At 39.8% G+C, this 17,789-nt stretch overlaps 1 protein-coding gene across 2 annotated transcripts; it reads left to right on the top strand.

The window, feature by feature from the left end:
* The first annotated feature begins 1,004 nt into the window (after positions 1 to 1,004).
* On the top strand, positions 1,005 to 15,462 carry LOC131443386 (protein NLRC3-like). Of its 2 annotated transcripts, XM_058612983.1 has the most exons (11): positions 1,005 to 1,288; positions 1,704 to 1,832; positions 2,250 to 2,328; positions 3,832 to 4,021; positions 4,106 to 5,906; positions 6,003 to 6,176; positions 6,274 to 6,447; positions 13,321 to 13,494; positions 13,593 to 13,766; positions 14,711 to 14,757; positions 14,838 to 15,462. In XM_058612983.1, the coding sequence occupies exons 1-11, from the start codon at positions 1,140 to 1,142 to the stop codon at positions 15,362 to 15,364; spliced, it is 3,618 nt and encodes a 1,205-aa protein (XP_058468966.1). In that variant the 5' UTR covers positions 1,005 to 1,139; the 3' UTR covers positions 15,365 to 15,462. The 2 variants fall into 2 exon arrangements, with proteins under 2 accessions (XP_058468966.1, XP_058468967.1); XM_058612984.1 differs by lacking the exons at positions 1,005 to 1,288; positions 1,704 to 1,832 and adding an exon at positions 1,920 to 2,174.
* Positions 15,463 to 17,789: the final 2,327 nt, after the last annotated feature.

Genomic DNA, 17,789 nt, shown 5'->3' on the forward strand with positions numbered 1-17,789 from the left:
CATCAATAATCACTCCCAGTACTTTGTACTCACTAACCCTTTCAATATCCACTCCATTATCTTGTATGTTAATAGTTTTCTTACGGCCTTTTTTCCCATATAGCATATATTTAGTTTTCTCTAAATTTAGTGATAGTTTATTTATATTAAACCACACATGCAGCTTGGCCATTTCATTATTGACTGTTTCCACTAATTGGTTCAAGTCATCCCCCGACCAGAAAATATAAGTGTCATCTGCGAATAGTATTAATTTCAGAATATTGGATACCTTGCATATGTCATTAATGTATAGTATAAACAGTTTTGGACCCAGCAGTGACCCTTGTGGGACCCCACAAACTATGTCCAAGCAAGTCGATGTGTGTTATCGCCCATCTTAACATATTGAGATCTGTTGTGAAGATAACTCTTGACCCATTCCAGTGCTATGCCTCTAATACCATATCTCTCCAGTTTAGCTATCAAAATATCATAATTGATGGTGTCAAATGCTTTTTTCAGGTCTATGAATATTCCTATTGAATGTAATTTCTGGTCAACAGCATCAGTAAGGGTTTCCACAGACTCAGTTAAAGCTCGCGCCGTCAAGTGGTTTCTTCTGAATCCATATTGACTATCGTATAGCAGATTGTGTTAATGAAGTTGTCTAGCCTATCGTTAAATAGTTTCTCCAGAATTTTTGACAGTTGTGGTAGTATTGAGACTGGTCTGTAATTAGTAAATTCATGTATGTCCCCTTTCTTGAACAATGGCACTACTTTCGCCACTTTCATTTTGGTGGGAAATGTTCCTGTTTGAAATGACGGGTTGCAGATATATGTTAAAGGTGAAACGATTTCAACTATTACTTTCTTAATTAGCTTCATGTCGAGGTCATCAACATCCGTGGATGTTATTGCTACGCATTTGTTGACCAGGTGTCTAATCTCTCAGTCCGTCTCTGGGGTGAGAAACATTGTGCTGGGGTTTCTGTCTCTGTCCTTATCAAAGTGGTCCCAGTGAAGGAGTGAGTCAGGAATGTTCTTCACCAGATTCGGCCCCACATTGACAAAGAATTCATTAAATCTTTCTGCTATGATTTCCTTGTTATCTTCCTTCATGTTATTGTCCAACCTTAATGAGATCAATCACAGCAGATGTTGTATTTACATGTCATGTCCTGTGTTTGTAGGAGGATCCATCAACAGGGACCAGACTCTGCCAGACCTGGACCTGGACGCAGCTGTGTGTCCATGAAGAGTGACTGGTCCATGGATCAACCTGTGAGCTTCAAACAAGAACAGAGGTCAGATGATGGAGGGTGGAGGTGTTCACAGGTCAACAACTCAAATGATCCACCATGTAGCACCAGAGACACCTAATATTTGAGAATTCAGACCCAGACCCATGCAGACCTAAGACATTCTGGACCCAAGTCCCAAACAGACCCGTCCCCATTTAATCTCAGATCTGGACCCATGAAAAAATAAGAAATGTTGAATAAATGTGGAACAGTCCTGGCTCACGTGCTTGGGTTTGGGTAAAGTGATCTGACTGAAGATGTGGAAGTCTTAAATGTGTTAATCAGTGTAGTGTTTGACACCATCTGGGTCACATTTCTGACACAAACCTGTTTTCCTTGTGTCTCCTGATACTGTAGATCATTAATGAGATCAATCAGAGCAGATGTTGTATTTACATGTCATGTCCTGTGTTTGTAGGAGGATCCATCAACAGGGACCAGACTCTGCCGGACCTGGACCTGGACCCAGCTGTGTGTCCATGAAGAGTGACCAATCTATAGATCGTTATATTAACTTCAAGGATGGACAAAAACATGATGAACTGATGTAAGAATTTCACACATAGTAACACACACTTACATGATCCTCCACCAGGGGGAGCCTGTCTTGTCCAAAACATGTTGAATCCAGAAAAACACTCTTCTTCTCTTTGGTGGACCAATGTTGTTTTTCTGTCTCCACTAAACGTCTTCAGCCTGTCCTCGTCTCTGAATACGTTTCCAGCAGTAAATCTAGTCAGAGTCCGTGATTGGTCAGGGACTCATGGACAAGCCTCTCTGATTGTGTCTTTGAGACTTCACACATAACAAACACTAGAGACTGTCCTTCAGGGACTTTTGTCTTCAACCTGTCAAACTCATGTCATGTGAACTTGGCTGAAGAAGAATCGTAGGTGCAGCACATTGAAAACCTCGTAGAAACAAATGATTGTTTAGTAAATGACACTGAATCTTTTCTCCTCAGAGTTGATCAGCAGAGGACAGAGGTTCTCAGTGGTCAGTCTGTCCAGCAGCATGGAGCAGACCTGGACTCCATATTTAAGGTGTGTAAATGTACAAACATGTACTACTGTTAATACTGAAGCAGAGTCCTGGGGCCTCATGTATAAACCGTGCGTACGCACAAAAAGACGGCGTACGCTTGCTTTCACGCACAGACGGCATGTATAAAAATGTACTTGGCGTGGAAGTTTGCGCATCGCAGCGCAAACTCTCGAGCTGCCGTGAGAATTTGCCGAGAGCTCCGCAAACTCTTGTCAGGTGGAGACGCTGCAATGTTAAGCTCTGAAACTTATCACAGTGTTTGAAAATAATATTATTAATGTGTCTACAGTGACAAACATGAATTTTCTGTGACAAACAATACTGATACACCACGTACGTTTGAACATATGTGGATAACATCAGAGAGGACACTGAAGACGAAACTGATCCTGTGAGCGAACACACACACTACAAACCTGTGTGTGTGTGTGTGTCTGTGTAGGAGAGGGAGACTCACTTATTTACTTTGAGCATATTACTGAAATTAATTTTCCACAGATGAATATTTTCTTTATGTAACACAGTGATGTAAACACAGCTGCTGACGAACACATGAACACATGTCAGTCTATAATGTTTTAAACACATAATAAAGTTACAGACTCATTTGTTGTAAGAAAACGGGACTTGAACGTTGAGTAGAACATTTTCTTTATCCCATTTTAATCCACACGATAACGAAATAACTACGAAAAAGTTATTCCGCCACCGCTGCGCCTTTCATCGGAAGAGAAAGGCGCAGCATCCACAACACAATCAGTGACAGTAATGAATGGTTACATGGAGTAACTCCGTGAACTCTGTCTGCTTATTTTGTGCGTAATGTGTGTAGATGATGACGTGTGACACTTATAGATTGTTGAAATAATCTGTAAATTCAGCTCACATGGATCAGTCATGTCTAAACATACATGTTACACCAGAAAAAAACATGCACAGGATCAACTATCAATGCACAGCCAGTTTTTTAAGCATCAATATTAATATGAGAGCAGTCGCTGTGACCCTGACATTTAGTTCCTTTGTGTTTATCACTAATTCCAAAAAAAAAACGATCAAAATAATCTATTTTTACAGATTTATACATCATAAATTGACAAGTTGATCGTGCACTTTCCTTCTTTTTCTTTTATTTCCCTCTTTCTTTGCTGCAGCAGTTGTCCTTTTTCTTCAGGACGAAGGCGTTTTAGAGTCATTTGTATATTCATTTGTGGGTGGGCGTGGTGTGTTCCTCATTCATCTCCGCTCAGTTTCACCTTTGATGGGATGTATAAAGAAAACGTGCGCAGGACTTGGCGTACGCACAGTCTTATAAATCTGAGATTTTCTTTGCGTATGTACTTTATAGATTTTGTGCGTACGCCGTCTTTCAGTATGAAAGCTACGCACTCTTTTATACATGAGGCTCCTGGTCCTGACAGTCTGGATGCTGCTCTGTGGACCTGCAGGACTTCACTCTGTCACTGATCATCTGAGGTTAAACTTCACATGTTCTGTTCCAGCTGCTGGAGGAGAACATCATCTGCTTTGTGAAGAACGAGCTGATGAAGATCCACAAGGTTCTGGATACAGATCACACAGAAGTCTCAGAGAGTCAGAGGGAGGATGAGGAGCAGAGGAGCAGCAGAGAGGCCTTTCTGAAGATCACAGGGGACTTCTTAAGGAGGATGAAGCAGGAGAAGCTAGCTGACAGTAAGAGGACTTTTAATGTGAAAGGAAGAACATCTTATTTTCTCAATGATCCACTCACTGATTTATTTTCTTGTGTTCTGTCAGAAATCAGAGCTCCAGCTTGTCGACGTGAACTCAAATCAAACCTGAAGAAGAAGTTCCAGTGTTTGTTTGAGGGCGTGGCTAAAGCAGGAAACCCCACCCTTCTGAATGAGATCTTCACAGAGCTCTACATCACAGAGGGAGAGACTGGAGAGGTCAATGAAGAACATGAGGTCAGACAGATTGAAAGAGCTTCCTGGAAACCAGACAGACCAGAAACATCCATCAGACAAGAAGACATCTTTAAAGCCTCAGCTGGAAGAGACGGACCAATCAGAAGAGTGATGACAAAGGGCGTGGCTGGCATTGGGAAAACAGTGCTAACACAGAAGTTCACTCTGGACTGGGCTGAAGACAAAAGCAACCAGGACGTACAGTTCATGTTTCCCTTCACCTTCAGAGAGCTGAATGTGCTGAAAGAGAAGAAGTTCAGTTTGGTGGAACTCATCCATCACTTCTTCACTGAAACCAAAGAAGCAGGAATCTGCAGGTTTGAAGACTTTAAGGTGGTCTTCATCTTTGATGGTCTGGACGAGTGTCGACTTCCTCTGGACTTCCACAACACTGAGATCCTGACTGACGTCACAGCGTCCACCTCAGTGGACGTACTGCTGACAAACCTCATCAGGGGGAAACTGCTTCCCTCTGCTCGCCTCTGGATAACCACACGACCTGCAGCAGCCAATCAGATCCCTCCTGACTGTGTGGACATGGTGACAGAGGTCAGAGGGTTCACGGGCCCACAGAAGGAGGACTACTTCAGGAAGAGGTTCAGACATAAGGGGCAGGCCAGGAGGATCATCTCCCACATCCAGACATCACGAAGCCTCCACATCATGTGCCACATCCCAGTCTTCTGCTGGATCACTGCAACAGTTCTGGAGAACATGCTGAAAACCAGAGATGGAGGAGAACTGCCCAAGACCCTGACTGAGATGTACATCCACTTCCTGGTGGTTCAGTCCAAAGTGAAGAGGGTCAAATATGATGGAGGAGCTGAGACAGATCCACACTGGAGTCCAGAGAACAGGAAGATGATTGAGTCTCTGGGGAAACTGGCTTTTGAGCAGCTGCAGAAAGGAAACCTGATCTTCTATGAATCAGACCTGACAGAGTGTGGCATCGATATCACAGCAGCTTCAGTTTACTCAGGAGTCTTCACTCAGATCTTTAAAGAGGAGAGAGGCCTGTACCAGGACAAGGTCTTCTGCTTTGTCCATCTGAGTGTTCAGGAGTTTCTGGCTGCTCTTCATGTTCATCTGACCTTCATCACCTCTGGAACAAATCTGTTGTCAGAACCAACAACGAGCCAGTTGACCAGACTGTTTAGAAAAAAACCTAAACTGAATCATATGCACCAGAGTGCTGTGGACGAGGCCTTACTGAGTCCAAATGGACACCTGGACTTGTCCCTCCGCTTCCTCCTGGGTCTTTCACTGGAGACCAATCAGAAGCTCTTAAGAGGTCTACTGACACAAACAGGAAGTGGTTCACAGACCAATCAGGAAACAGTTGAGTACATCAAGAAGAAGATCAGTGAGAATCTGTCAGCAGAGAGAAGCATCAACCTGTTCCACTGTCTGAATGAACTGAACCATCGTTCTCTTGTGGAGGAGATCCAAGAGTCCCTCACATCAGGACGCCTGTCCACAAAGACACTGTCTCCTGCTCAGTGGTCAGCTCTGGTCTTCATCTTACTGTCATCAGGAAAAGATCTGGGAGAGTTTGACCTGAAGAAATACTCTGCTTCAGAGGAGGCTCTTCTGAAGCTGCTGCCGGTGGTCAAAGCCTCCAACAAAGCTCTGTACATGGATCAGTATATAAATATTAATAAGACATATTCTAAAGAGCACAAGACAAACATGTTTAACCTTTTGTTCATCACTGTTTTCTACCTCAGACTGAGTGGCTGTAACCTCTCAGAGAGAAGCTGTGAAGCTCTGTCCTCAGTCCTCAGCTCTGTGTCCTCTAGTCTGAGACACATGGACCTGAGTAACAATGACCTGCAGGATCCAGGAGTGAAGTTGCTGTGTGGTGGACTGAAGAGTCCTCACTGTTCTCTGGAGACTCTCAGGTCAGAACTCTGACTCAGACTCTTTGCTTCTTTAGGTTCTTGTTGATGAAGATGTTTTTTCTGAATCACTGAGTTCATCATATCTTCTTAACTCCAGTCTGTCAGGTTGTCTGGTCTCAGAGAAAGGATGTTCTTCTCTGACCTCAGCTCTGAACTCAAACCCCTCCCATCTGAGAGAACTGGACCTGAGTAACAATGACCTGCAGGATCCAGGAGTGAAGCTGCTGTGTGATGGACTGAAGAGTCCTGACTGTTCTCTGGAGACTCTCAGGTTGGTGCTCAGCTGATTTATGGACAATTCTACTCTGATTATTATTTTTTTTTATTGACATTCAGAAACAGACATTCACATCCGGCAAAACATACATGCACACATCTCACATCTGTTGTCTGCTCTAAATGCCTAGACAAAAAAAACAAACAATGAAAAAAAGGAAAAACACACATGAGCAACTATGTACAAGTTAGATTTCCACAGTTCCTCCAGCAGACAGGGGAATTATCATCATAGTGAGACTTCTGAGAAGGTGTAATAAAGTACCTAATCAAGCGTTTCCATCCAAATTCCCTCCACTTCTGTGAGCTGGTACATCTCCATTGATACCTCCAAATTGTTGTCCATTCTTCCTCCGATATATTTATCCCTCCTTCCTTCTCCCATTTTATTTTAATATATGAAGTAGAGTGAGATTTCACATTAGACAGACCCTTATATAAGCATGACACAGTTTTAATAATAGCTTCCGAATCGTAGGCTTTTGTAAATAATTGAATTAGACATGTGTTTATCTTTGTTAGATTTTTCATCTTTGTATTGACGTAATGCCGTAACTGCAGGTATCTATAAAAGTCTTGTTTTTCTAAAACATGTGTCCTTTTAAGCGTTTCAAAACTGAGTAACTTTCCATCTTTCATTACTCTACATAAGGCTGTTATACCGTTAGCTATCCAGTCCTTAAATCTAGAATCCAATTTATTAGGTCTAAAATCCGAATCATAAGCACACCATTTAAGAGCCAAAATATCATTTTCAAGTTTATGTTCTTTTATAATAATTTTCCATACTTTAAGGGTCCACGCCACCCATGGATTATCAATGTTATTTATGTGGGTTTGCAAGTTATTATCAGCTAAAATTGCCTGTATGGGGATGGAGGGCATTTTTTCCTCAATGCTTTTCCATTGAGCTGTATATGACGGGTTGCACCAGCATACCACTGCTCTCATCTGCACTGCAAAATAATAATATCTAAAATAAGGCAAGCCCCATCCTCCCTTTTGTTTAACCAGCTGTAAGGTTTTGATGCGAACTGCTATATACCTGGATAGCAGTTTGTCCCACTCGTTAAATTGGTTTTGGTTAATCTCTATTGGCAATGTTTGAAATAAATATAAAATTCTTGGCAATATAATCATTTTAATAGAGTCAATTCTTGAACTAAGGCTAAAGAAGGGAATTAAGTTCCATCTTGCTATATCATCCTTTATTTTTTTATGTATGGGTGAATAGTTATATTCCGATAATTTTGTAAGATCTTTTGGTAGGTTGATGCCTAAGTATTTAAAGGACTCTGTTTGCCATGTCAAGGGGTAGCTACTTTTGATTTCTCTTGGTGGGCAGTAGTTATATGAGAGTATTTGGGTTTTACTCATGTTGATTTTGTACCCAGATAATTGGCCATATTGTTCAAATGCTTGCATCAATTTAGGCAGAGAGTGAGTTGGTTGCGCAAGGTATATCAAAATATCGTCTGCATAACAGGCCAATTTATATTCCGTCCCTTTAATAATGATTCCCTTAATATCTTCTCTTTGTCTGATGTACTGAGCTAGTGGTTCCAAATATAATGCGAAGAGTAGTGGTGACCATGCACAGCCCTGTCTGGTGCCCCTTTCTAGGGTAAAACTATTTGACAAATATCCATTGACCTTGACCCTGGCGGTAGGTTTGTCATATAGTGCCTGTATGGTTTTAATAATTGTATCGTGGAAGCCAATTCTATGCAACACTCTGTAGAGAAAAATCCAGTTAACCGAATCAAAGGCCTTTTCAGCATCCACGCTCATCACAATTGCTTCAGTTTGATTTCTTTGATCCATAATATGTAGTGTCTTTGGTATATTGTCTTGTGTTTGGCGTTGGTGTATGAAACCTGTCTGATCATTATGTATCAGTGTCGGCAGGAATTCTTCTAATCGTTTGGCCATAACAGAAGTAAATCATTTATAGTCCACATTAAGAACAGAGATTGGCCTAAAAGAGCCACACTCCACTTTATCCTTGCCTTCTTTTGGTATGGCTGAAATTATTGCCTCCTTCCAGCTGGGTGGCGTTTGCGCATTTTTTAAAGCCCAATTCAGAGTAGGAAGTAAAACAGGTATTAGTTCTTTTTTAAATTCCTTGTACCACTCTGCCGTGTAGCCATCAGATCCTGGCGATTTGCTTAATTTAAATCTACCAATTGCAACTTTTAATTCTTCTTCAGTTATATCCGCAGTCATCATTTTATTTAGATTTTCATCGAGAGTGGGTAAATCTAGGGAATTCAGGAAGCTGTCAATTTGGGCCACACTCCCACCTGGGACTTCAGAATATAAGGTTTTGTAAAACACTTCAAAAGCTTCCTGAATTTTATTTAGTTTATTTTTTATCGCTTTTGTCCTTGGATCCCTAATTTTATGAATTGTATTTTCGGCTATCCATTTTTTCAATTTCCATGCCAATACTTTCATAGATTTGGAGCCACTTTCGTAGTGTTTCTGTTTCAGAAACATTAAATCTTTCTCGATTTCTTGTGTGGCCAAATTATTAATTTCATTCCTGGTGTGTCTAATTTCTCTCAATGTATTCTGTTCCAAATCTAATTTCTGTTTTCCTTCTAGTACCTTTAGCTTGTTTTTTAAATCCTCTAACTTTTTATTCCTATTTTTTTTCTTAAATGACGATATTGCTATAATTTTCCCTCTCAGAACAGCCTTCAGAGTATCCCATAACATGGGAGGTGAAACCTCTCCAGTATCATTGAATTCTAAGAAGAGACACATTTCTGATTTAATTTGTGCCTTAAAAGACAGATCATTCAACAGACTGGAATTCAATTTCCATGTATTATTCTTTGATCGCAGGCCAAAATCAGCGGATAAGTATACTGGTGCATGGTCACTTAGATCTATTGTCCCGATTCCACAAGTATGTATTTTATCTTTATCCTTCCCAAATGTTATGAAATAATCTATTCTTGTATAGAGAGAGTGAGGAGCAGAGTAGTAAGTGTAATCCCTTCTGTTAGGGAAAAAATCTCGCCATATATCAATCAAGCCCACCTCCTCAAATAGTGTGTTTACTTTCTTATAGAAGGACTTTCTATCCTGGGTTTTTCCACAAGATGAGTCCAACTTTGGCTGCAGATGTATATTTAGATCCCCTCCACAGATCAAGAGGCCTTCTGTTTCAGTTACCATGATATTGGTTATTTTTTGGAAGAAACTAATGTCACTCCCTGGGGGTGCATAGACATTCAGTAAGGTAATTGGATTCCCATCTATCTTACCCCTTACTTAAAATAAACATGCCCTCTTTATCACCCATTTCGAATACTTTTTCAAAATGTAGCTTGTTTGAAATGAGAATAGCAACTCCTCTTCTATGCCCTGATTTGTATGAAGAAAAAAACAGATTTGTAAAGCCCCTTTTCTTTAGCTTTATATGCTCCTTGTCTGTCAAATGGGTCTCTTGTAAATAAACCACATGGGCTTGTTCTGTTCTCACTTTAGATAGGATTTTACTACGTTTAACTGGATTCAACAGCCCATTGACATTAAAGGAAATGAATTTTCATTTGTCACTAGCCATACTTATTTACTTGTAAGTGTACCAACAAACTTAACAAGATGAAAATTGAAAGATCTGCTCCCTGAACAAATAACAACACCAAACATAAGCAAGAAATAGAAAAAAGGACAAACAAAAAGAGTGATCCCAAGGCCGGGGTCTCTAAGAAAAGACCCTGGCCTGAGCTAGATAAAATATCTAGCTGTGAGGGAAAGCCTCTCCCACCTGTGGGCTGAGGGCCCCCACCATGGCGCTCTAAAAAAGAAAAGAAAAGGTCTCTGTTCATTCCACAGAAAATGTGTCCTTATACAGCAACCCTCGCCTGTATGTGGGTCAATGACATATAAGGTTTTTTAACAGGTAAATTTAAAAATATGATAAATATGAATTTCTATTGCAATTGGTCAAAGCTTTACAATGTCATGTGTACATGCATACATGTTAAAATCTTGAATTACGATATTTTGGTGGTTTTTCACGTAAATGAATTGGTCGTTTCCCTCCAAAATGTCATGTGGTGCGACCATCAATCATCTTAAAAATGTATTTATTTAATCAACATATTTACCCTTTTTTCACAAGTTCTTAGTAAAATGATGTGTCTAGAAACTAATTATTTGGATTTCTGTTGAATTGTCATACATACTGATATAATCCTCATTCCTCTAAAGTCACGGTCACCGTTTTGCATGTAGTTTGCGTGCTAATTTTTCCTGTAAAATGCATAAAAATAATGAAAATGTAAACAAAATCCCACTAACTTCATCTTACCCCATCAGTGAATAAGTTTCTGCCACAGAAAGAAGGTATCACTTTTTTTATTTTGCTACAGTTATTGCTATTAATGGTCGCGCCACATGATGGGTGGTCGCACCAAATGATGAAACCAGCTTAAATCTCTTACAAATCAATAGAATAAGAGACAATCATTTGTTTAAAACAGATTTTATTAATTTAAATATTGAAGACAAACATCTCTTTTCAACACTTTTCATTTCATTTTGGTTAACACATTAACTTTCATTGCCATTCTTTTACAAACACTGTGTTGAAGTGAACGGTACATTCATGTATATTTTTGTAAACATTTCACAAATCAGTAAGGAACAAGATGAACTCAGACAGATCAAACTTGAAGACATCTAACTATTCATACCATCATCCTCATTCTTATATAAATGTTGGAGATATGGTTTAGGTATTTGCTTAACCCCAGGAACTTTTAAACTTGTTCCAGTCTTGGCTTCTCAATTTAGAACAGCGAGAAGTTGTTGGCTCAGGTTCAGAGATGACTGCTATGACATCTTTCTTATAGTAGAATATGGCATCTGGAGCTTTTATTCACGTGAATAAGTTCTTACTCCCTGACTGTAAAACCTTCCAGCAGGCAAAACTGTAACTCTTTTTATCTATTTATTGTTATAGTTGGTATCAAAGCACTGTTGTCATCAAAATGCATCATCAAAGCTCTTTTGTTATATGTTAACCTTCGTATGTGTCTTTGTTAAACTACTGATCAACAGGATCTGTACGCATAGCATTGACCCTGATATCTTCTCCCACAACCTCAAGAACCTGGCCTACATATGGAAGTTCATCGTATGTTATAATCACAAAACATAAACCCTGATCACTTTCCCCCTTCTGTGACTGTGAGGTTGAGGCCTCCTCCATGTTGGATGTGGTGTTCCGCATGTCAACTTTTACAGGCTGGTAACATGAGCATATTTTCATTTTGGCATGTTTGCAAAAGCACGATACCTCCCTACATAAGGAATCTTTCCCTGCTGCTTTCTTCTCTGGTAGCTGAAACAAATTTAGTATTGTGTCAAGCTACAGTGTATACAGTTTGGCTTTTTTCAGATACAGCAGACTGACATTTCAATTAAAATGTGTATTATATTTTAAATCCCCTCCACACAATATAACTTCATGTAATTCAAGTTGCTTTTCAATACAAAGTTTTTTTTAGCTTTTACATAAACCTTACTGTTCTCCTTGCAAGGTACCCAGGGTCAGAGTTCACGCTGCCTGTGGTGCACGGTCTTCACTGCTTGAGAGCGGCATCTAATGAAATGGATTTTTTTTTTAAACTTTAGAAAGACATAATGGCAACATGACATGTTACAAATATTTGTTCTTTATTTTTTTGTGCCAATGTTATCAATAAGGATTTAACATAAAGCATTGCTTCTGAAATGTATGAAAAATTAAGAAAAAGCACAATTTTATCTTTTAAATAAAATAACAATTTACTACCTTTTAAATATATAAACCATCAAAATGATATTAAAACACAAAACTTCCTTTAAAATAAGTCTACAACTCATTGAAAGCTAGCTGCAATGGTCGCACAACATGATATTTGGTCGCACCACATGATATTTGGTCGCACCACAAGATATTTGGTCGCACCACATGATATTTGGTCGCACCACATGATATTTTCATATTCAATCAACATTTACAGGCATAGCATTGGACACCTAAACAAAAGTTGGTATCAAATTATGAATTTGTAAAAATAAATCAATATTTATTGTGTTTTTGAGATCATACCACATGACATCCATATTTGGAAACTATCTACCAGCCATTTTAAAAGCAGTTATTTTAAAAGATGAGAGAGAGTTACAAACCTGCTAACTGATTCTGTGGGTCCTCTGCAAAGTTGTTTGTGATGTAACTTCCTGTCTTGGGGTGGCTTTGAAAATGAAAGTTCCAAAATGGTGGTTTCTTCATGGTCGCACCACATGATATTTCATAAAATGGACATACTCGGACAAAGTTTACTTAATAAACGTAAATAAGAGGGAAATGTCATTACAAGATCACTGTAATTTCACATGAGGTTACAAAACACTTTAGAATTTATGCCACATAGGGCAGATAATACATTTGAATAGATTAAGATTCATTTTAAATAAATGTCCAAAACTGGATTCATGACTGGACGGTCACACCACATGATATTTTTACACTTTCCGTAGCAATACAAATGAAATGCCTAATGATTTTTGAATATATTTTTCTCGAATATATTTTTAACAAGAAAAAATGCAGTTGGACAGTATAATTAGCCGTCATGTCATTGACCCATAAATATTCTCATCATGTGGTGAATATAGCACGTTCTGTTTAGCTTTCCAACTCTTCAAAAATCAGTCAAAGCTTATACTTCTTCTGGAGAGGATGGGGACTGCCTTCTGAAAGCTCGCAGTTTCTCCTTGATACCCTTCTCTCGCTCCTCACCTGTCCCTGATTATTTTTTTAATTACATATGTGAATAGATTTTCTTGAACTCCTCCTCAGAATGAGTGGCTGTAAACTCTCAGAGAGAAGCTGTGAAGCTCTGTCCTCAGTGCTCAGCTCTGTGTCCTCTTGTCTGAGACACGTGGACCTGAGTAACAACGACCTGCAGGATCCAGGAGTGAAGCTGCTGTGTGATGGACTGAAGAGTCCTCACTGTTCTCTGGAGACTCTCAGGTCAGAACTCTGACTCAGACTCTTTCCTTCTTTAGGTTCTTGTTGATGCAGATGTTTTTTTCTGAATCACTGAGTTCATCATATCTTCTTAACTCCAGTCTGTCAGGTTGTCTGGTCTCAGAGGAAGGATGTTCTTCTCTGACCTCAGCTCTGAACTCCAACCCCTCCCATCTGAGAGAACTGGACCTGAGCTACAATCATCCAGGAGACTCAGGAGAGAAGCTGCTGTCTGCTGGACTGAAGAGTCCTCACTGGAGACTGGACACTCTCAGGTATTCTCCTCTTCCTCCTCCTCCTTCCTCTTCATGTTCATCAGCAGTATTCAAACTTGTCAGCAGGTTCAGGTTGAAGATGTCCTGTTATTATGTTTTCCTCTGTCAGTGAGTATAACCAAACATTAGTGACACTTTTTAAACACCTCGTGAGAACGAGTGAATGTCACGTAGTTCAGCCTGAGAAACGACCAGAACCATGAACTGGACAGATCATCTGCACAGAGTAGCAGCATCATGTGAGAAGTCCTGGTACTGGGTACAGAACAGTCCTGGTCCACTTCAAACAGTCTACGGTCAAACTAAAGTAAAGATGTCTTTATTCTGTGGTGTTTGTAGTGAGTTGTGTACGAGATGTTCGTCATCTAACAGCTACAATCAAGTTGTTCTTCATTCTTCATTCAACGGTGAAAACACACAAGTTTTGGAAGCAGCAGTAACAGCGACGAGCCTCCGCAGCAGCAGCTGCATAAGTAGCCATGTGTTTCCTCTGTGACGCGCAGCTGAAAAAACCACGAAAGCACTGGAAACTAGGTCTCGATTCAAGCAAGCGATCAAACAACCGTAATTCAAATACAAAGTTTATGCTTTTTAGACCCACAATACTGCGATTTGAAACACTGTAAAAAATACAAATGAAATCCCTCTATTTTATCTATTTTCTTTGTTTACTTGGTTTGTGCTGGGCCAACTTGTTGCTGGTTTACTCGTGGTGGGTTTCAAATGTATAAACAGAAGTTGTCTTCTGTGTTGTCCACGTGGTGGCGCTGCTGAGTTAATGCGTAGCCTCCTGAAACTGTGGTCTCTGGTTCTGCAGACACCGTCTTCTCTTTGAAACACACCTGTCCTTGTAGTTCATCATTGTGTCCACCAGAGTGCGTCATTAAGACAACAGTTTGGACTCATGTTGGACAGAAACTCATTCAGACTGTTTCTTCCTCCAGGATGGACCATGCTGGAGAGCAGTGGTTAAAACCTGGTCTCAGGAAGTGTAAGTATGGATTTACAGGAAATAACAACATATCAGCTGATCATCAATAAACTGCAGCTGTGTCTCGTTGTCTTCATCAGATTCATGTGAACTGGAACTGGACACAAACACAATGAACAGAAAACTCAAACTGTCTGACGACAACAGGAAAGTGACCCGTGTGACAGAAGATCAGTCGTATCCTGATCATCCAGACAGATTTGAGTCCTGGTCTCAGCTGCTGTGTAGACCTGGTCTGACTGGTCGCTGTTACTGGGAGGTCGAGTGGAGAGGAAGAGTTTATATATCACTGAGTTACAGAGGAATCAAGAGGAAAGGCCACAGTTATGACTGTGTGTTTGGATATAATGATCAGTCCTGGAGTCTGTTCTGCTCTGATGATCATGGTAACTCTGTCTGTCACTGTGGGACACAAACACCCATCATGTCCTCTGTCTCTCACAGAGTATCAGTGTATGTGGACTGTCCTGCTGGGACTCTGTTCTTCTACAGCGTCTCCTCTGACTCACTGATCCACCTCCACACCTTCAGGACCACATTCACTGAACCGGTTTATCCTGGGTTCCTGCTCTGGCACGGTTCCTCAGTGTCTCTGTGTCCTCTGTAGGACATGAAGAGACAGCAGCTTCAGTGGTGGACGAGGTCAAAGCTCGTCTCAGTCATTCTTTGTTGAAACCATCGATAAATAAAGACTTAAAAAATCAACATGTCTGTCATTAACTGAGCCGCCGTCCTGCGCTGTGAGCGCCCCCTGCTGCTGAGAACCAGCCTGAAACACACAGGTTCACACACACTGAGATAGAAATAACAAAAAGTGAATGTTTGAAAGTGAAATTAAAAGATACAGAAAGTAAAATCAATTACAAATGAATAAATGCTTTATATAAAATAAAAAGAAAGAAGTCAAAATAATATAAAATAAAATTCAAGGTTTTCAATCCAATAGAAAACAAAGTAAATAAAGATGTTAAGAGTTTGACTCTTTGTCTGAAGAACATCATCTTCTCACTGACGAGCCTTTCTGTCCCAGCATGCACTGCTTCTCCTCCTCCTCCTCTTCATGCTGCCTGACAACAGCGCCCCCTGCTGCGTGTGAGCAGAACAACACTCAGAGTTACGCACACACACACACACAGGGAAAATGAAACACACATGAGCAGATTATGCCATGAATGAGGAAGTGTGGTTTCTGCTGTGATGCAGGTGAAACTGAGTGTGCGTGACCTCAGGATGACCTCTGTCCTCCTGCTGCTCTGTGAACGACAGTGAAGAACGTGTCCACAGTGACAGGAAACTCATGACACTCAGAGGGTTTTTGCACTTTCCAAACATCATCAGTGTCTGTGGTTTCTGTTTCTGTGGCTTAATGAAGAATGACATTTTCAACATCAATAAAAACCACATCATATCACTTTAATCTACTTTGTTGTGTTGATGACGAGGTACTGACACCTAATACAATCTATGTCAGATTAAGTCTACGCTCTTTTAGGTCATAGATTAACAGCTCCATCCACTCACTCTCCCACACCAAAGCCCATAGAGAAAACCAGTGATTTTAGCTGCGGGGACACAGGAGCTGCTGGTCCTCTGCTGCCTCGTGTGGTCACTTTGTGTCACTGACGTCAATCTGAACAAAGGATTTCAAACACTGAAGTGACAAAATAAGACATTTGAACGTAGTGATGGAGGCAGCAGTGTGTGTGTGTGTGTGTGTGTGTGTGTGTGCGTGTGTGCGTGTCTATGTATGTGTGTGTGCGTGTGTGTGTGTGGTGGAAGAAAGTATTTTAAAAAAACAAAAAAACGCAGCATCCAAGACAAGAATGTTTTTTTTTTGCATGAAATAACTCAAAAAAAGTTACTTGAGAAAGTTTCTGTATGTTGTTATTAACCGTTTAGGTCGGTATAATACATGATGTATTTGTTTGTGTTTCCATTAGCAACAGTACCAAAATTACCAGCTCCAAGTTTGTCCGACAGTGAGATAAAGACGTGAAAATGTTCTGGAGATATCGTAGACTAAAACTGACGTAGTTTTTATCAGGTTTTCACACAGGAAACTGAAGTTTGTAAACCACACACTCTCCCACACACACTCACAAATCGCATTGCGATTTTAATTAATCGCAATGCGATTAATTAAAAAAATGAACGCGTTAATTTTTTTTGATAACGGTCCACTGAAAATGTTACCTTAGCAATTGGCTTAATAAATAGGAGAAAAGTTAGCACTAAGAGTTCAGAGTTCTGAATCTGATGTGTCTAATGACTGCAGTTTTTCATTCATTTAACTGTCATTAGGCCCTGTTCTGTTTGTCGTCTGTTGTCTACTCCCTCTTCAGTTTTAAGACCACATTGTTGTGGCATTTTATGTGCTGTGTTTTTGAAAAAGAAATATCAAGTGGGTCTACGATGCACTTTTTTATTTGAAAGAAGAAATCAAAGATAAAAGACATTTTTTTCTTTGTGTTTATTTGATTCTAACTATATTTTTTATATAGAGATTAATCGCGAGTTAACTATGGAAAAAAGGTGAATTGTGAAACCCTTAGATATACACAATGTTCAGGTTTTTGTGACTTATAAAGACCAAGTAGGGATAGAGTCAGAATTTGCAACTTTGCTTCTGTTATATACGTCTGAAATATCTACATAATAATCATACATGTATATGCTCACTAATCAGGTAACCTGGTAAGAAATATCACATGTTCATACAACAAAAGTGAGCAAAGGTGGTCAGTCTACTTATCATTGTGTTGGATTTATGAAGCAGTAAATGTTCAAGTGAAAAAGAAATCATGGGAACACTTGCTGCCTTTCTTGCTTTTAATGAAAAGGCAAACAAGGCCCAGAATGGGCTATGAGCAACAGGGTCATTCCTACAATTGGTGCCATTTCAGTCCCCATGACATTATATGGTATATTTTGTTTAAAATTATGCTAATATTCATTTAGAAAATCACATTTTAAATAGTAAGATCATTTCTACCATAAAACATAGCAATATATAAAAAGGATGAATTAATTAA

The sequence above is a fragment of the Solea solea genome, chromosome 17 (genome assembly GCF_958295425.1).
Source record: "Solea solea chromosome 17, fSolSol10.1, whole genome shotgun sequence".
Lineage (NCBI taxonomy): Eukaryota > Metazoa > Chordata > Actinopteri > Pleuronectiformes > Soleidae > Solea > Solea solea.